General features: G+C 30.0%; 1 protein-coding gene across 1 annotated transcript in view; it reads right to left on the bottom strand.

Annotated features, from left to right (window-relative positions):
- The window catches only part of LOC126744162 (uncharacterized), a 91,559-nt gene that overhangs the window by 32,140 nt on the left and 47,086 nt on the right, over window positions 1-12,333 (bottom strand). The window contains exon 2 of the mRNA XM_050451520.1: window positions 8,906-9,536. Coding sequence (XP_050307477.1) covers window positions 8,906-9,534 — 629 coding nt within the window. The 5' untranslated portion in view covers window positions 9,535-9,536. The remainder of the gene's footprint in view (window positions 1-8,905; window positions 9,537-12,333) is intronic.

Here is a 12,333-nt window from a genome sequence, read left to right as displayed (position 1 = left end):
GGGGGGTGTAAGGGTAGTGTTAATGAAAAACGGTTTTATTACATTAAATTATTACCTTAAAAGAAGTTATTTAATTTATTAAATAATTTACTCTCCGAGGTTACAGAAAATTTATAATTAAAATTATTATTTATTTTTAATTCCTTATACACAGCATGAAGAGCTTTGTATATTTTTTATCAAATCAATATTTTTAAATGGTTAGTAGTAAATTACAAAGTTTTTCCTTTAAAGCAATTATTTTCTGCAAAAAACCCGTTTTTCATCAACTCTCCCTTTACCCCCCGCCCACCCCAAACAACTTACCAGTAAGAAATTGTTTTCAAAAATTATTGTTTTCCTAAATAATACGCATGTATAACAGCTCTTTTCATTGTTAATATCTGATCTAATAGCAGTTTGTTTATTTAAATTTGTTATAATTATTTATATGTATATTAATAAATATTTGATATAAAAACAGTACTATTTGGTATTATGAACGAAACACGGTGATTTTTCAAAATAATTTCTTACTAGGCAAATGTTTGGGATAGGTGGGTGGGTAAGGGTTTGTGTTGTTGAAAAACAATGCTTTTGCAGAAAATATATATTTAATATTGAATTTAATAACACTGTTTATTTAAATGTGATATAATTTTATATTAAGGCCCTTAATTCTCCCCCGCCCCTCTTATCTTTTGAATGCATTTATATAAAAATCACCCAAAATGCTACTTTTTGGTTTAAGTTTATTTAACTTTGACTTACTATAAAAAATGAATTTAATGCGGTTTTTACAACATTGCATGCTGAATAATTACGATACAGATTTTGACCAATTTTAGTTACTACTATCTTAAAGGTTTTTATTATGCTTTGTTATGTGCTATTTAAATATTTTATAAATTCTGATGTTTTAATTTCATTGACCATAATTTATTTTTTATGTATTCCCATTTGTTTCTTTTTTTGTCTGTTTATTTACTCTGTATATAAGTAAGCTTTGTCAACAACATTTTTACAAAATAAAGCATCTTTGATTTGATTTTCATTTGGTCCCTATTTTCATTTTGCAAAATGGCAAATTAAATTAAATAGAAAAGAGGGGTCATGCGATACATCGTTTGAAATCTTCCACTAAATGCTTTATAGTACTAGAATATGAAGTCGTTAATTCTACCCATAGCAACATGGTAGCCTTTCAGAATCTTATTTTTTGCATTTTTATTTTGGTTATTACACCTGTTCAGGCGTAATTTGTTTGTAGGTGTGTTGTTGTTTGTATATTTTATCTATGTCAAAAAACCTAAAAAAAAATCAAAAAACTCTATCTGGAAAAATATTGTCAGGAACGTCAAAAAATGCAAATGGAAAAAATCCAATGCTCCTTATAGACCGACTGCCTGGAATAAAGAAAATTAAATTTTCCGAGATACTTAACCCAATCCGAAAAATACTAATAAAAATAAATTGGATAAAATTTTCTTACTGCACAATAAAGAAAACATCAAAATATCAATTCTCGAACAGAGATGCCCGGAATATCGATGGAAAATTTGAATTTTAAGAACAAAAGCGGCATTCGAAGTGGTATCGGGGGCTTCTTCGGGGAATAAAACGATTTTCAAGTATAAACAGCGGATTTTTCCTTCGAGTGGTTTCCGAACGAGTGTTTCGTTAAATCGGTATTTATCGAGCTCGATCTAAGTTCTTCCTTTTTTTTGTCTATTGTTTCGAGTGTTTTTCCCGGATTACTAAATTTCGAACCCCTTGAATCCGGTTTATACGGGACAACGCGTCCGTATTTGCGAATGAAAGAAATACCCTTTTTACCTTTGGAAAAATGAACTTAATACAATAGGTAAAAGCAATTAAAAGTTATAATTACTTTTATAGAGAGGCAGCATTAAAATCGTAATTATCGAATTGCCTTTATTCCTGTAAAACGGGCACCAAAAGGGTTTATTATAAACGGCGGAATCAAAATGTGGAAATTGGGAAACTTTCAGTTTGGATTTGAGTATTCAAAACCGTCGTTGAAAACAGTTTTGAAAGTTTTAATATTTCTTAGTTGATTTTCAGAATTAAGAGAGGTTTAAATGGTCTTTAAGTATACTGGATGAGTTATTTTTCGGGCATCTTTAATTACTTAGGAATTATTTAAAACAATTTTACTTAGTCATTTAAAGAAGAATACATCAACTGCTTGATTTAGGCTTGCAAAAACTACTTGACTCTCTGAAAAAAAAATATGAAGAATAATTTTTTTGTCAAATTCCTCCAATCATGTCATACTCTAATCTTTTGAAGCAGTCAAATTATTTAAGTCATTTTAGCAAGAAAATTCATTATTCTTTCCGATATTATAAAGTCGCATTTTTTTCCAGGCAATTAAAGTAATTTCCATTTTTTCAAGCACTGAGTTAATTTTCCAGTTGATTCGATTAATATAATTTTTTTTAAAGCAATTAAAGTCATTTTATTTTTTTCTCAATTAGTAAGTTTTTCCAGGCAGCTCTACGAATATTAATTTTTTTCCAGGTCACTGAAGTCATTCCTATTTTTTTTTAATTAGTAAAATTCCCTTCTTCAGTTTTCAGGTAGCAAGTCAATTGTTCCAGTCGATTTGAATAATAATAACTTATGTCTAGGCAATTGAAGTGATTTATTTTTTTATTAATTAGTAAATGCTTCCTTTGATTTTCAGGCAAAAAGTTAAACGCTCCAATCATTTGGAATAACATTAATTTTTTATCCAGGCAATTAAAGTCATTCCAATTTTTTATTAATTAGTAAAAATCCCTTCAGTTTTCAGGTAGCAAGTCAATTGTTCCAGTCGATGTGAATCATATTAACTTATGCCTAGGCAATTGAAGTGACTCTTATTTTTTTATCAATTAGTAAATGCTTCCTTTGATTTTCAGGCAACAAGTCAAACGCTCTAATCATTTGGAATAACATTAATTTTTTTTCCAGGCAATTAAAGTCATTCCAATTCTTTTATTTACTAAGACTCCCTTTAGTTTTCAGGTAGCAAGTCAATTGTTCCAGTCGATTTGAATAATATTAACTTATGTCTAGGCAATTGAAGTGACTCTTATTTTTTTATCAATTAGTAAATGCTTCCTTTGATTTTCAGGCAACAAGTCAAACGCTCTAATCATTTGGAATAACATTAATTTTTTTTCCAGGCAATTAAAGTCATTCCAATTCTTTTATTTACTAAGACTCCCTTTAGTTTTCAGGTAGCAAGTCAATTGTTCCAGTCGATTTGAATAATATTAACTTATGTCTAGGCAATTGAAGTGACTCTTATTTTTTTATCAATTAGTAAATGCTTCCTTTGATTTTCAGGCAACAAGTCAAACGCTCTAATCATTTGGAATAACATTAATTTTTTTTCCAGGCAATTGAAGTCATTCTAATTTTTTTTAATTGGTAAAACTTCCTTCAGTTTTCAGGTAGCAAGTCAATTGTTCCAGTAGATGTGAATCATATTAACTTATGCCTAGGCAATTGTAGTGATTTATTTTTTTATCTACTAGAAAATGCTTCCTTTGATTTTCAGGCAACAAGTCAAATGCCCCAATCATTTGGAATAACTTTAATTTTTTATCCAAGCAATTGAAGTTATTCCAATTTTTTTTAATTAATTAAACTCCCTTCAGTTTTCAGGTAGCAAGTCAATTGTTCCAGTCGATGTGAATAATCTTAAAGGCGCTCTAATCATATTTTGGAATAACATTAATTTTTTTTCCAGGCAATTGAAGTCATTCTTATTTTTTTTAATTAGTAAAACTCCCTTTAGTTTTCAGGTAGTAAGTCAATTGTTCCAGTCGATTTGAATAATATTAACTTATGTCTAGGCAATTGAAGTGACTCTTATTTTTTTATCAACTAGAAAATGCTTCCTTTGATTTTCAGGCAACAAGTCAAATGCTCCAATCATTTGGAATAACATTAATTTTTTCCAGGCAATTGAAGTCATTCCAATTTTTTATTAATTAGTAAAACTCCCTTCAGTTTTCAGGTAGCAAGTCAATTGTTCCAGTCGATGTGAATAATCTTAACTTATGTCTAGGCCATTGAAGTAACTCTTATTTTTTTATCAACTAGAAAATGCTTCCTTTGATTTTCAGGCAACAAGTCAAATGCTCCAAGTATTTGGAAAAACATTAATTTTTTTTTCAGGCAATTGAAGTCATTCTAATTTTTTATTAATTAGTAAAAATCCCCTCTGTTTTCAGGTAGCAAGTCAATTGTTCTAGTCGATTTGAGTAATATTAACTTATGCCTAGGCAATTGTAGTGATTTATTTTTTTAATCAACTAGAAAATGCTTCCTTTGATTTTCAGGCAACAAGTCAAATGCTCCAATCATCTGGAATAACATTAATTTTTTTTTCAGGCAATTGAAGTCATTCCAATTTTTTTTAATTAGTAAAACTATCTTCAGTTTTCAGGTAGCAAGTCATTTATTCCAGTCGATTTGAATAATATTAACTTATGTCTAGGCAATTAAAGTGATCTCTATTATTTTGGAAGCAAGTCAAGTAATTTCAAGGCAGTTAAGGCAACCATTTCTTATTTTTCTAATTAAGCAGTAAGTCAATTCCACCTGAGATTAAGGGATTTCTTCAGGCTGATTACCCGGCTTAAGAGTACCTAAATGATTATTCCAGGCACTCAATTTTTAGTTTTAAGTGTTAAGTTGGATAAAGGGTTAATTCAAATCCAAGCCGTCTAAATCTTTTTTATTTATTATCAGGATTTCGGCCTATATTAGAACTCCTTCAGGGAGATTATGTTTCCTGCATTATAACCAACATTTTTTATGATTATTGAATTTTGCTAATTGTGTGTTACCTTTTGCGAAACGTTGGCAATAATAAAAAAAAGACTTCGACGTTTTTTTTTTAACAATTTTAATTTTTATTAAGTTTACTCAAGCAATTGCAGTTATTCTTATATTTTTTATCAACTAGTAAAGAATCCCTTTGATTTTCAGGCAGCAAGTAAATTGTTCCAATGGATTTGAATAATATTAATTCATTTCCAGGCACTTAAAGTCATTCTTATTTTCTATCAGGTATTAAAGGCTCCCTTTTATTTTTCAGGCAGCAAGTTTTGTTCCAGTAGATTTGAATAATATTAATTGATTTCCAGGTAATTGAAATCACTCTTATTTCTCTATCAACTGGTAAAATTTTCCTTTGATTTTCAGGCATTAAGTCAATTGTTTTCGTAGATTCGTATAATATTTATTTATTGCCAAATAATTCAATTCATTCTTATTTTTTAATCAACTAGTAAAGAATCTCTTTGATTTTTAGGCCGCAAGTTAATTGATCCAGTAAATTTGAACAATATTAATTCATTTCCAGCCACCTAAAGTCATTCTTATTTTCTATCAACTAATAAAGGCTCCCTTTAATTTTTAGGCAGCAAGTCAATTGTTCCAGTAGGTTTGAATCATATTAATTGATTTTCAGGCAATTGAAATCAATATTTTTTTTTATCGACTACTAAGTGCTTCCTTTAATTTTTAGGCAACAAGTCGATTATTCCAGTAGATTCGTGTAATAATAATTTATTTCAAAGCAATTTTAATATATTTGGAAGCAATTAAAGTCACTTCAAGATAGTCATTTCTTATTTTTATAGTCAGTTACAACCTTTTTTTCAGGCAACTTCAGTCTTCTCTTTAGTTTCGGGCAGCAAGTCAATTTTTTCAGGTAATTTGAATATTTTTTTTCCACACGACTGAAGTCATTTCTATTTTTTTCTAAAGCCTGGAATAATATTGTGAAATTACACTTTAGGGTTCTTGGAATTAAGAACTACTTCCACTTCAGTTAGATTATCTTTAAATTTCTGAAAAAAATACTTTAAAAATTATTCCAGTTACTAAAATTTGCCTGATAAAAAAGCTTTAAAATATTTAAATGATTATTCCAGGAGCTCAATTTTTGATTTTTCCGGTTAACTAGAGTAATTCTTTTTTCCAGGCAATTGAAGTCATTCTCATTTTTTTTTTAAGTAAGTCATCTCATTTCTGTTTCCAGTTAAGGCTGCTGGAGTACTCGTTATTTTTGAATTAGTCATTTCAAGTTGTTTTGACTTTTAGGGAGTCATAGTCTTGATTATTTTCGCTTTTCCGAAGACTTTAAGTGATTTTTCAGGCAGGGTCTTTTACTTTTTTGGGTAAGTGTAACCGTCTCAAGTAGTCCACGTAAATATTTACACCGCTGAATTAATTTTCCATTAAAAATCCTTTGAACAAACTGAAGATTTATTTATTTTTCAAACAGTTAGTAATGGTTTTCAGGCAATTAAGGTAATTTTTATTTTTTTCAGGTAGTTGAAGCCACTCTAAAATTTTCTAAAAGAAGGAACCTGAGACCTAAGAAATTCATTATTCTTTTCAAACACTTAAACCAGCTTTTCAAGATAGTTAAAGTATTGTTTCAGGCTTCTAATTTCTTAGAAAAATTTAAAGTCAACTGCCTGGAAGAAATGAAAAATTACATTAGACGTCTATGAGGAATAAAATGACTAAATGAATTTTTGACAGCCATTACTTTTATTTCAAAAACGAAAAGCCTGGAATAATATTTAGAAATTCTAGAATTACTTCCACTCCACTTAAATTACCTTCAAATATCTGAAAAATAATTGAAAGGCTATTCCAGATGCCTGACATTCTGAGGGTAGGAATAATAAACCGACGGTTTAAGAATATTTTAATGACTATTCTAGGCACTTGATTTTTAATTTTTCCAGTCAATTCAAATAAATATTGATTTATTTCCAGGCAAATGAAGTCATTTCTAGTTTTTTGGCAAGTCAAGTCATTTCAATACGACGATTTCTTATTTTTGTACATAGCTAGGGCTATTTTTTTTAGGCAACTCAAGCTTTCCTTAGGTTTTAGGTAGCAAGTCAATTTTTCAGACACTTTGAATTATAATAATTTATTTCCAGGAAATTAAGGTTTTCTAATTTTTTTGGAAGCAAGTTAAGTTACTTGAACGCAGTCATTGCTTATTTTTATAGTTAGGCAGTAAGTCAATTTTACCCGCGATTAATACCTTACACGGATTATTTCAGACTCTTAAATTGAACCCAAATATCAAGTAAAGTCATTTCAAGGCAGTTATTTCTTATTTTTATAGTGAGTAAACGTTATTTTTTCAGGCAACTTAAGCTTCCTTTAATTGTTAGTTAGCAAGTCAATTTTTCTAGGCAATTTAAATAATTAACTATAAACTAAGGCAAATTTAATAATTGAACTAATTTCTAATTATTTGGATGGAAGTGAAGCCACTTTAAGGTACTTAAAGCAGCCATTGCTTATTTTTATAGTGAGGTAGTAAGTCAATTTTACCTGGGATAAAAGAATTTCCTCAGTCAGGTTACCTAAGATTAAGAGTACTTAAAAGATTATTCCTGGCTCTCAAATTAACTCCAAATCCCTCAAAAATACTTAGAAGTACTTGTAAGACTATTCTAGAGATCAAAATGCCTGGAATAATATTCTGAAATTGTTTTAGTGTATCTGCAATTAAGACTCACTCAGGCAAAAAGTCTTCTATTCAGTTAGATTAGATTCAAATATCTGAAAAATATCTTAAATATGAATTCAGTTACTCAAAGTGACTTAGATGCCTGATAGAGGCTTTAGAATATTTAAATAATTATTCCAGGCGCTTAATTTATAATTTTTCCAGTTAATTTGCATCAAATTATTTTTTTTCCAGGCAACTGAAGTCACTCCTATTTTTTTAAAAGCAGATTAAGTAATTTTCATCAAGCTTCAGATAATTAGTAAGTTTTTCCAGGCATTTCTTATTATAAAAGTCATACCATTCTTTTAAGGCTGCTTAAGTTATCTTTGTTTTTTCAAAGTAATTTTCCAGGCAGGTTTTTTTACTCTTCAAGCAAATGTAGCCATTTGAGCAAGTAGTTAAACTATATTTTCAGACTGCTGAATTAAATGTAAGTTTCCCAACAAGCAGAAGAAGAAAACAAATTTGTAAGTAGTAATTTGGGAATTGAATTATTTGTTTATTTGACCCATGTTTCGAAACGATTTCAGTGAACATCGTCAGGAAAAGACTTAAACTTTCCGGAATTTTAAGAATGAAATTAGTTCTCAAAGGGAGTCAACTCAGTATAGGCTCGAAGAACATTACTGGTCGAATTTACCTATGTTTTTAATATTATTTGTAGAGCCATTTTTCAATAATTAAATGCAGTTTGTTCCATATGTCTACTTTCAATGGATATCAGATATTTTGAATAATATTCTTAGGGCTGTCTTTTGTTAATTAAAATCACTTTGTTTCATAATTTTAAATTTGGTTGTTTCTGAGATATTCGAGTTTTTAAATGTCAACTGAATTTGGGACCAAATAACTCTTCTAAAGCTTCTCACAAAACCAATTTCTGAACTGCTTGGTATAATTTTTTTTTTGTAAGTCAATTCCCAATTCTTCGAGGCAGTCAACTGGTTTTCTAGGCACTTGAGGCACATTTTAGCAGAAAATTCATTATTCTTTTTAAAGTTCATAAAGTCTAGTCAAGGCTTTTTTTTTCAGGCAACCCAAGCATTATTTTTATCCCATAAAAACGAAGTCATTTGTATTTTTTTGAAAACAAGTTTTCTATAGCTAGTTAAAGCTATTCTATCAATTTCTTGAATTGTTAATTGCTGCTTTTAATTCTTGTTTAAGCAACCGAATGTCATTATTATTTTTTCCCAGGCAGTTGAAGCAGCTCTAATTTTTTTTTTAATCTGAAACTGATTAAATTCATTATTCTTTCACACTTTTACGTCTGTTTCAAGCACCTAGGCCAGCTTATTCAGACAATTAAAGTATTTTTACAGGCTCTCCCTATTTTCCACATTATTAATAACTCACCTTCTCGTACTCCTCACGGACTGTCCCCTCCTCAAACTCGAGTAGTCCTCACGGATATCACAGGGTCGTACCGCACAATGTTCGACACCGTAACCGTCGTAGAACACACCGGTCGGTCCCCGATGGATATTAATAATTTCCGGCGATTGCATGCGTCTCAACGAGGCAGTTTTGATTTCCCTGAGGATCCGCTGGTTCTGTTCGCAGACGTACGTGTGCCTCGGAGGTGCGGCGACCCGAGGCAACGACGAGTACGACCGAGTGAGCACGATCGGACCATCATCATCACGGATGTCGAATCGCGATTTTTGCCGACACACGTCCTTGTTCTGCACGCAATGGCACAGCGTGTCCACGTTCTCTTGTTTGGACTTTGAGGGTGGCCTCGGGGGTGGTGCGGGGTGTTCGACTAAGGGCGGGGCGTTTTTCAAGAGTAGCTCCGAGCTCTGGTTCACGTTGTAAAACACGCTTTCCGCGTAAGTTACTTTGTTGTCCTGATGGTCGTTAATGATGGTGGTGCCTTGGGGGGATAAGGGGATGATCGTTTGGGGGATGTTTTGGTACTCGATCACGTCGCTCGGGGAGGCTTGCGTGTACTTGGAACTTTTTGTTACTTTTTGACTCTTCATTGCTAAAAAAGAGAAAGTGAAGTTAAATTCGTTATAATTTATCTTTTGAGGCGTACGAAACGTTGCCCTTTAAATGCCCCAATTAAATGTTCCGTAGCAGAAACGAATTAATCCGAAAATGAGCGTCTAAAAGGAAACAAACAACAATAACAACCATAAAAATAAAAAAGAAACAAACGCCACAACTGAATTTACAAATACAAATTACACCAGAGGGAAACATCAGTCCTGCTTAAGGTAAACACTGCCTAAATCTAAATTGGGGCGTAATTTAACTTTGCGGCCCCTCGGATCCCTTTTTCCAGTATTGCGGCTAAAACGGGAGTGAGGGAGTGAGGGAGACAGCAACAGTATTGTTTAAACGAAAAAGCGAAAATTATGAGTTAAATTTTAACATGAGGGAGTAACTTTTTTTTTGAGGGTCGAGTGAAAACTCCTCCTTTGACGTGTTTTGCATTTATGTGATAAAAATTTGATTTTATGTCATTCCTCTCTTATGGGAAAATTGGCTTCTGTTGGATTTTTTTTCTTGTTGGAAAATTCGAAGAAAGAATGGAAAATTATACTGCTTCCTTTACCAGAGTAAATTATAAAATGCAAGGAAAAGTCACTTCACGTGGTATTATTGTTTGTTTTTGGACCACAAAGGAGAAAAGACCCTTTTTTTGTCTTATAACATGACATTTAAGTATATCTATCTCGTTGTAAAATTGGGCAAGTGCTATGGAAAATATGGAAAAATTGCTGTTCGGTTTATTGGTACATGTAGAGGTGATAATTTTTTTAAATTTCTTCTATCCATTTTTTATTAATATTTAATTTATTTTTCTTTTTTATATATTTTTGCATTACCACATCTGCTGACATTAGGAAACTATTTTTTTCTACTACTTTTGTCATTCTTTTATTTATTTTTTTGAGTTTTTGTTTCTTTTTTTTTATTTCTTTAATTTGGTTAATACAGTTTGAATAAAAATACAGATGATACATTTGCAGAATATACAACAAAAAAAAACAAAGAAACGAGTTCAAAAATTAACAAAACAAGAGATAAAGAAAGAAATTGAAAATTTTGATTTACTTACCTTTTTGTTAGGAAAGTGATTTCTTTTAATAAAAAGGTTTTTTTATCAGAAGCAAAGACGAAATGATTTAATAAAATTATGATTAAAATCATTATGACAAAAAATCGAATTATGACAAAAAAAATAAAAAATGAAGATTTACATTTTAAAATGGAAATTCAATGGTCAACGGTTTAATTATTAAGTACAGAGAACGAGGGAAGACAATGTAAGAAATACGAAGTAAAAAAGATCGAATTTATTGATATGAAGGAGTGTCATAAAAAAGAAAAAAAAAATAAGTAAAAAATAAGAAGGCAAAAGCTAAACTAAATATCATAGACCCATTATTTCAATAATTTATTACACGTTGGTTAGTATTTTAACCTTTGGTAGTTTTTGATATATTTTGAGTGTTATTGAGAAAAAGCGCATGATGTCTTGAGGAGTTAACTGATCTTAGGGAGTGAATAATTTTAATACTTGCACTCGGATTTACTTGCATTAAATGTACTTTGTTTCATAATTTTATCTTAAACAGGTTTTGAGATATTCGAGTTTTAGTGGGACAAAAGTCTCACAGAGAAGTTTGCTCTTTAGGGTGTCAAGGACCAAATAATTCTAAAACTTCTGATCGGATTTACTTATGTCCTTAACAAAATTTATTAGGCAATTTGTTGTTAATTAAATGCACTTTGTTTTATAATTTTACACTTAGTGGTTTATGAGATATTTGAGATTTAGTGGGACTAGGTTGGGCCAGATACGTTTGCTCCTTTAAGAGTCAACCGAGCTTCACATTTTTAAAATAATAGTTTATTAAATAGCAATTAATAACTTATCTTAACTTCAGCTTCAGTTGGAATTTTATTTAATGAATTTAAATATTTACGTTTTTCAGGCATTTTTCCATTGATGACAGCACCTTTAAGACTCATCTTATCTTCTTTTAGGGGTTTTACATTTTTTTCGAAACTTGTGGTTGTCCTAGATACATTCAAATTACATAAACAAATTTTTTAAATTTGATTAATAAATAACAAAAACTATCTAATTATTTTTTAATCCTTAGCTTTACATTAAAGGTTGTATTGGTCTACTTAACAAATTCCTTTCAAGTGGTGAATTTAATGGCGGAATGGCAAATTGTACTTAAATCTTCGTGAAAATATTTAGCAAATTTTCAACTACATGGACTATTTTGAACTATAATTTACCATTTACAGTTCAAATTATTTCGACATTCTGCTATTGATTTTAGCACTTTTGAGGTCTATCTAATATATAAGATCTGAAATTTAAGAAAATTGATTTTGAAAAAATTAAAAATTCAAAAAGAAAGAACGATAAGAATTTCAAAGGGGATCAGGACGTAAAATATACATGAATAAAAAATTGATCAATAATTAATTTATAAAAAATAATATGTTTTGATTAAATTTAAAAAAAAATTTAAAAAGCGGGAATCACATTTAAATAGAAAATTAAATAGAACCGCGAAAGATCTATTAAATCGGAAATAAAAAAACTGTATTAGGAGAAGGGAAAAAATAGTGAGAACATTCTAAATTTAGTTATTTTTAATATTTTATTATTTTAACCTTAATTCTAGCTTTGTATGACTTGTTACTATGACTTTATTCCTTATTCTCAATTAATTATTGAGTTTTATTTTCACATTTTAATATAAATTTTATATTGTGATTGTTATATTTATTGTGTACAATACTTGGCG

This window comes from Anthonomus grandis, chromosome 13 (assembly GCF_022605725.1).
Source record: "Anthonomus grandis grandis chromosome 13, icAntGran1.3, whole genome shotgun sequence".
Taxonomy (NCBI): Eukaryota; Metazoa; Arthropoda; class Insecta; order Coleoptera; family Curculionidae; genus Anthonomus; species Anthonomus grandis.
Note: the sequence above shows the minus strand (reverse complement) of the source record. Positions and strands in the feature narration are given on the sequence as shown.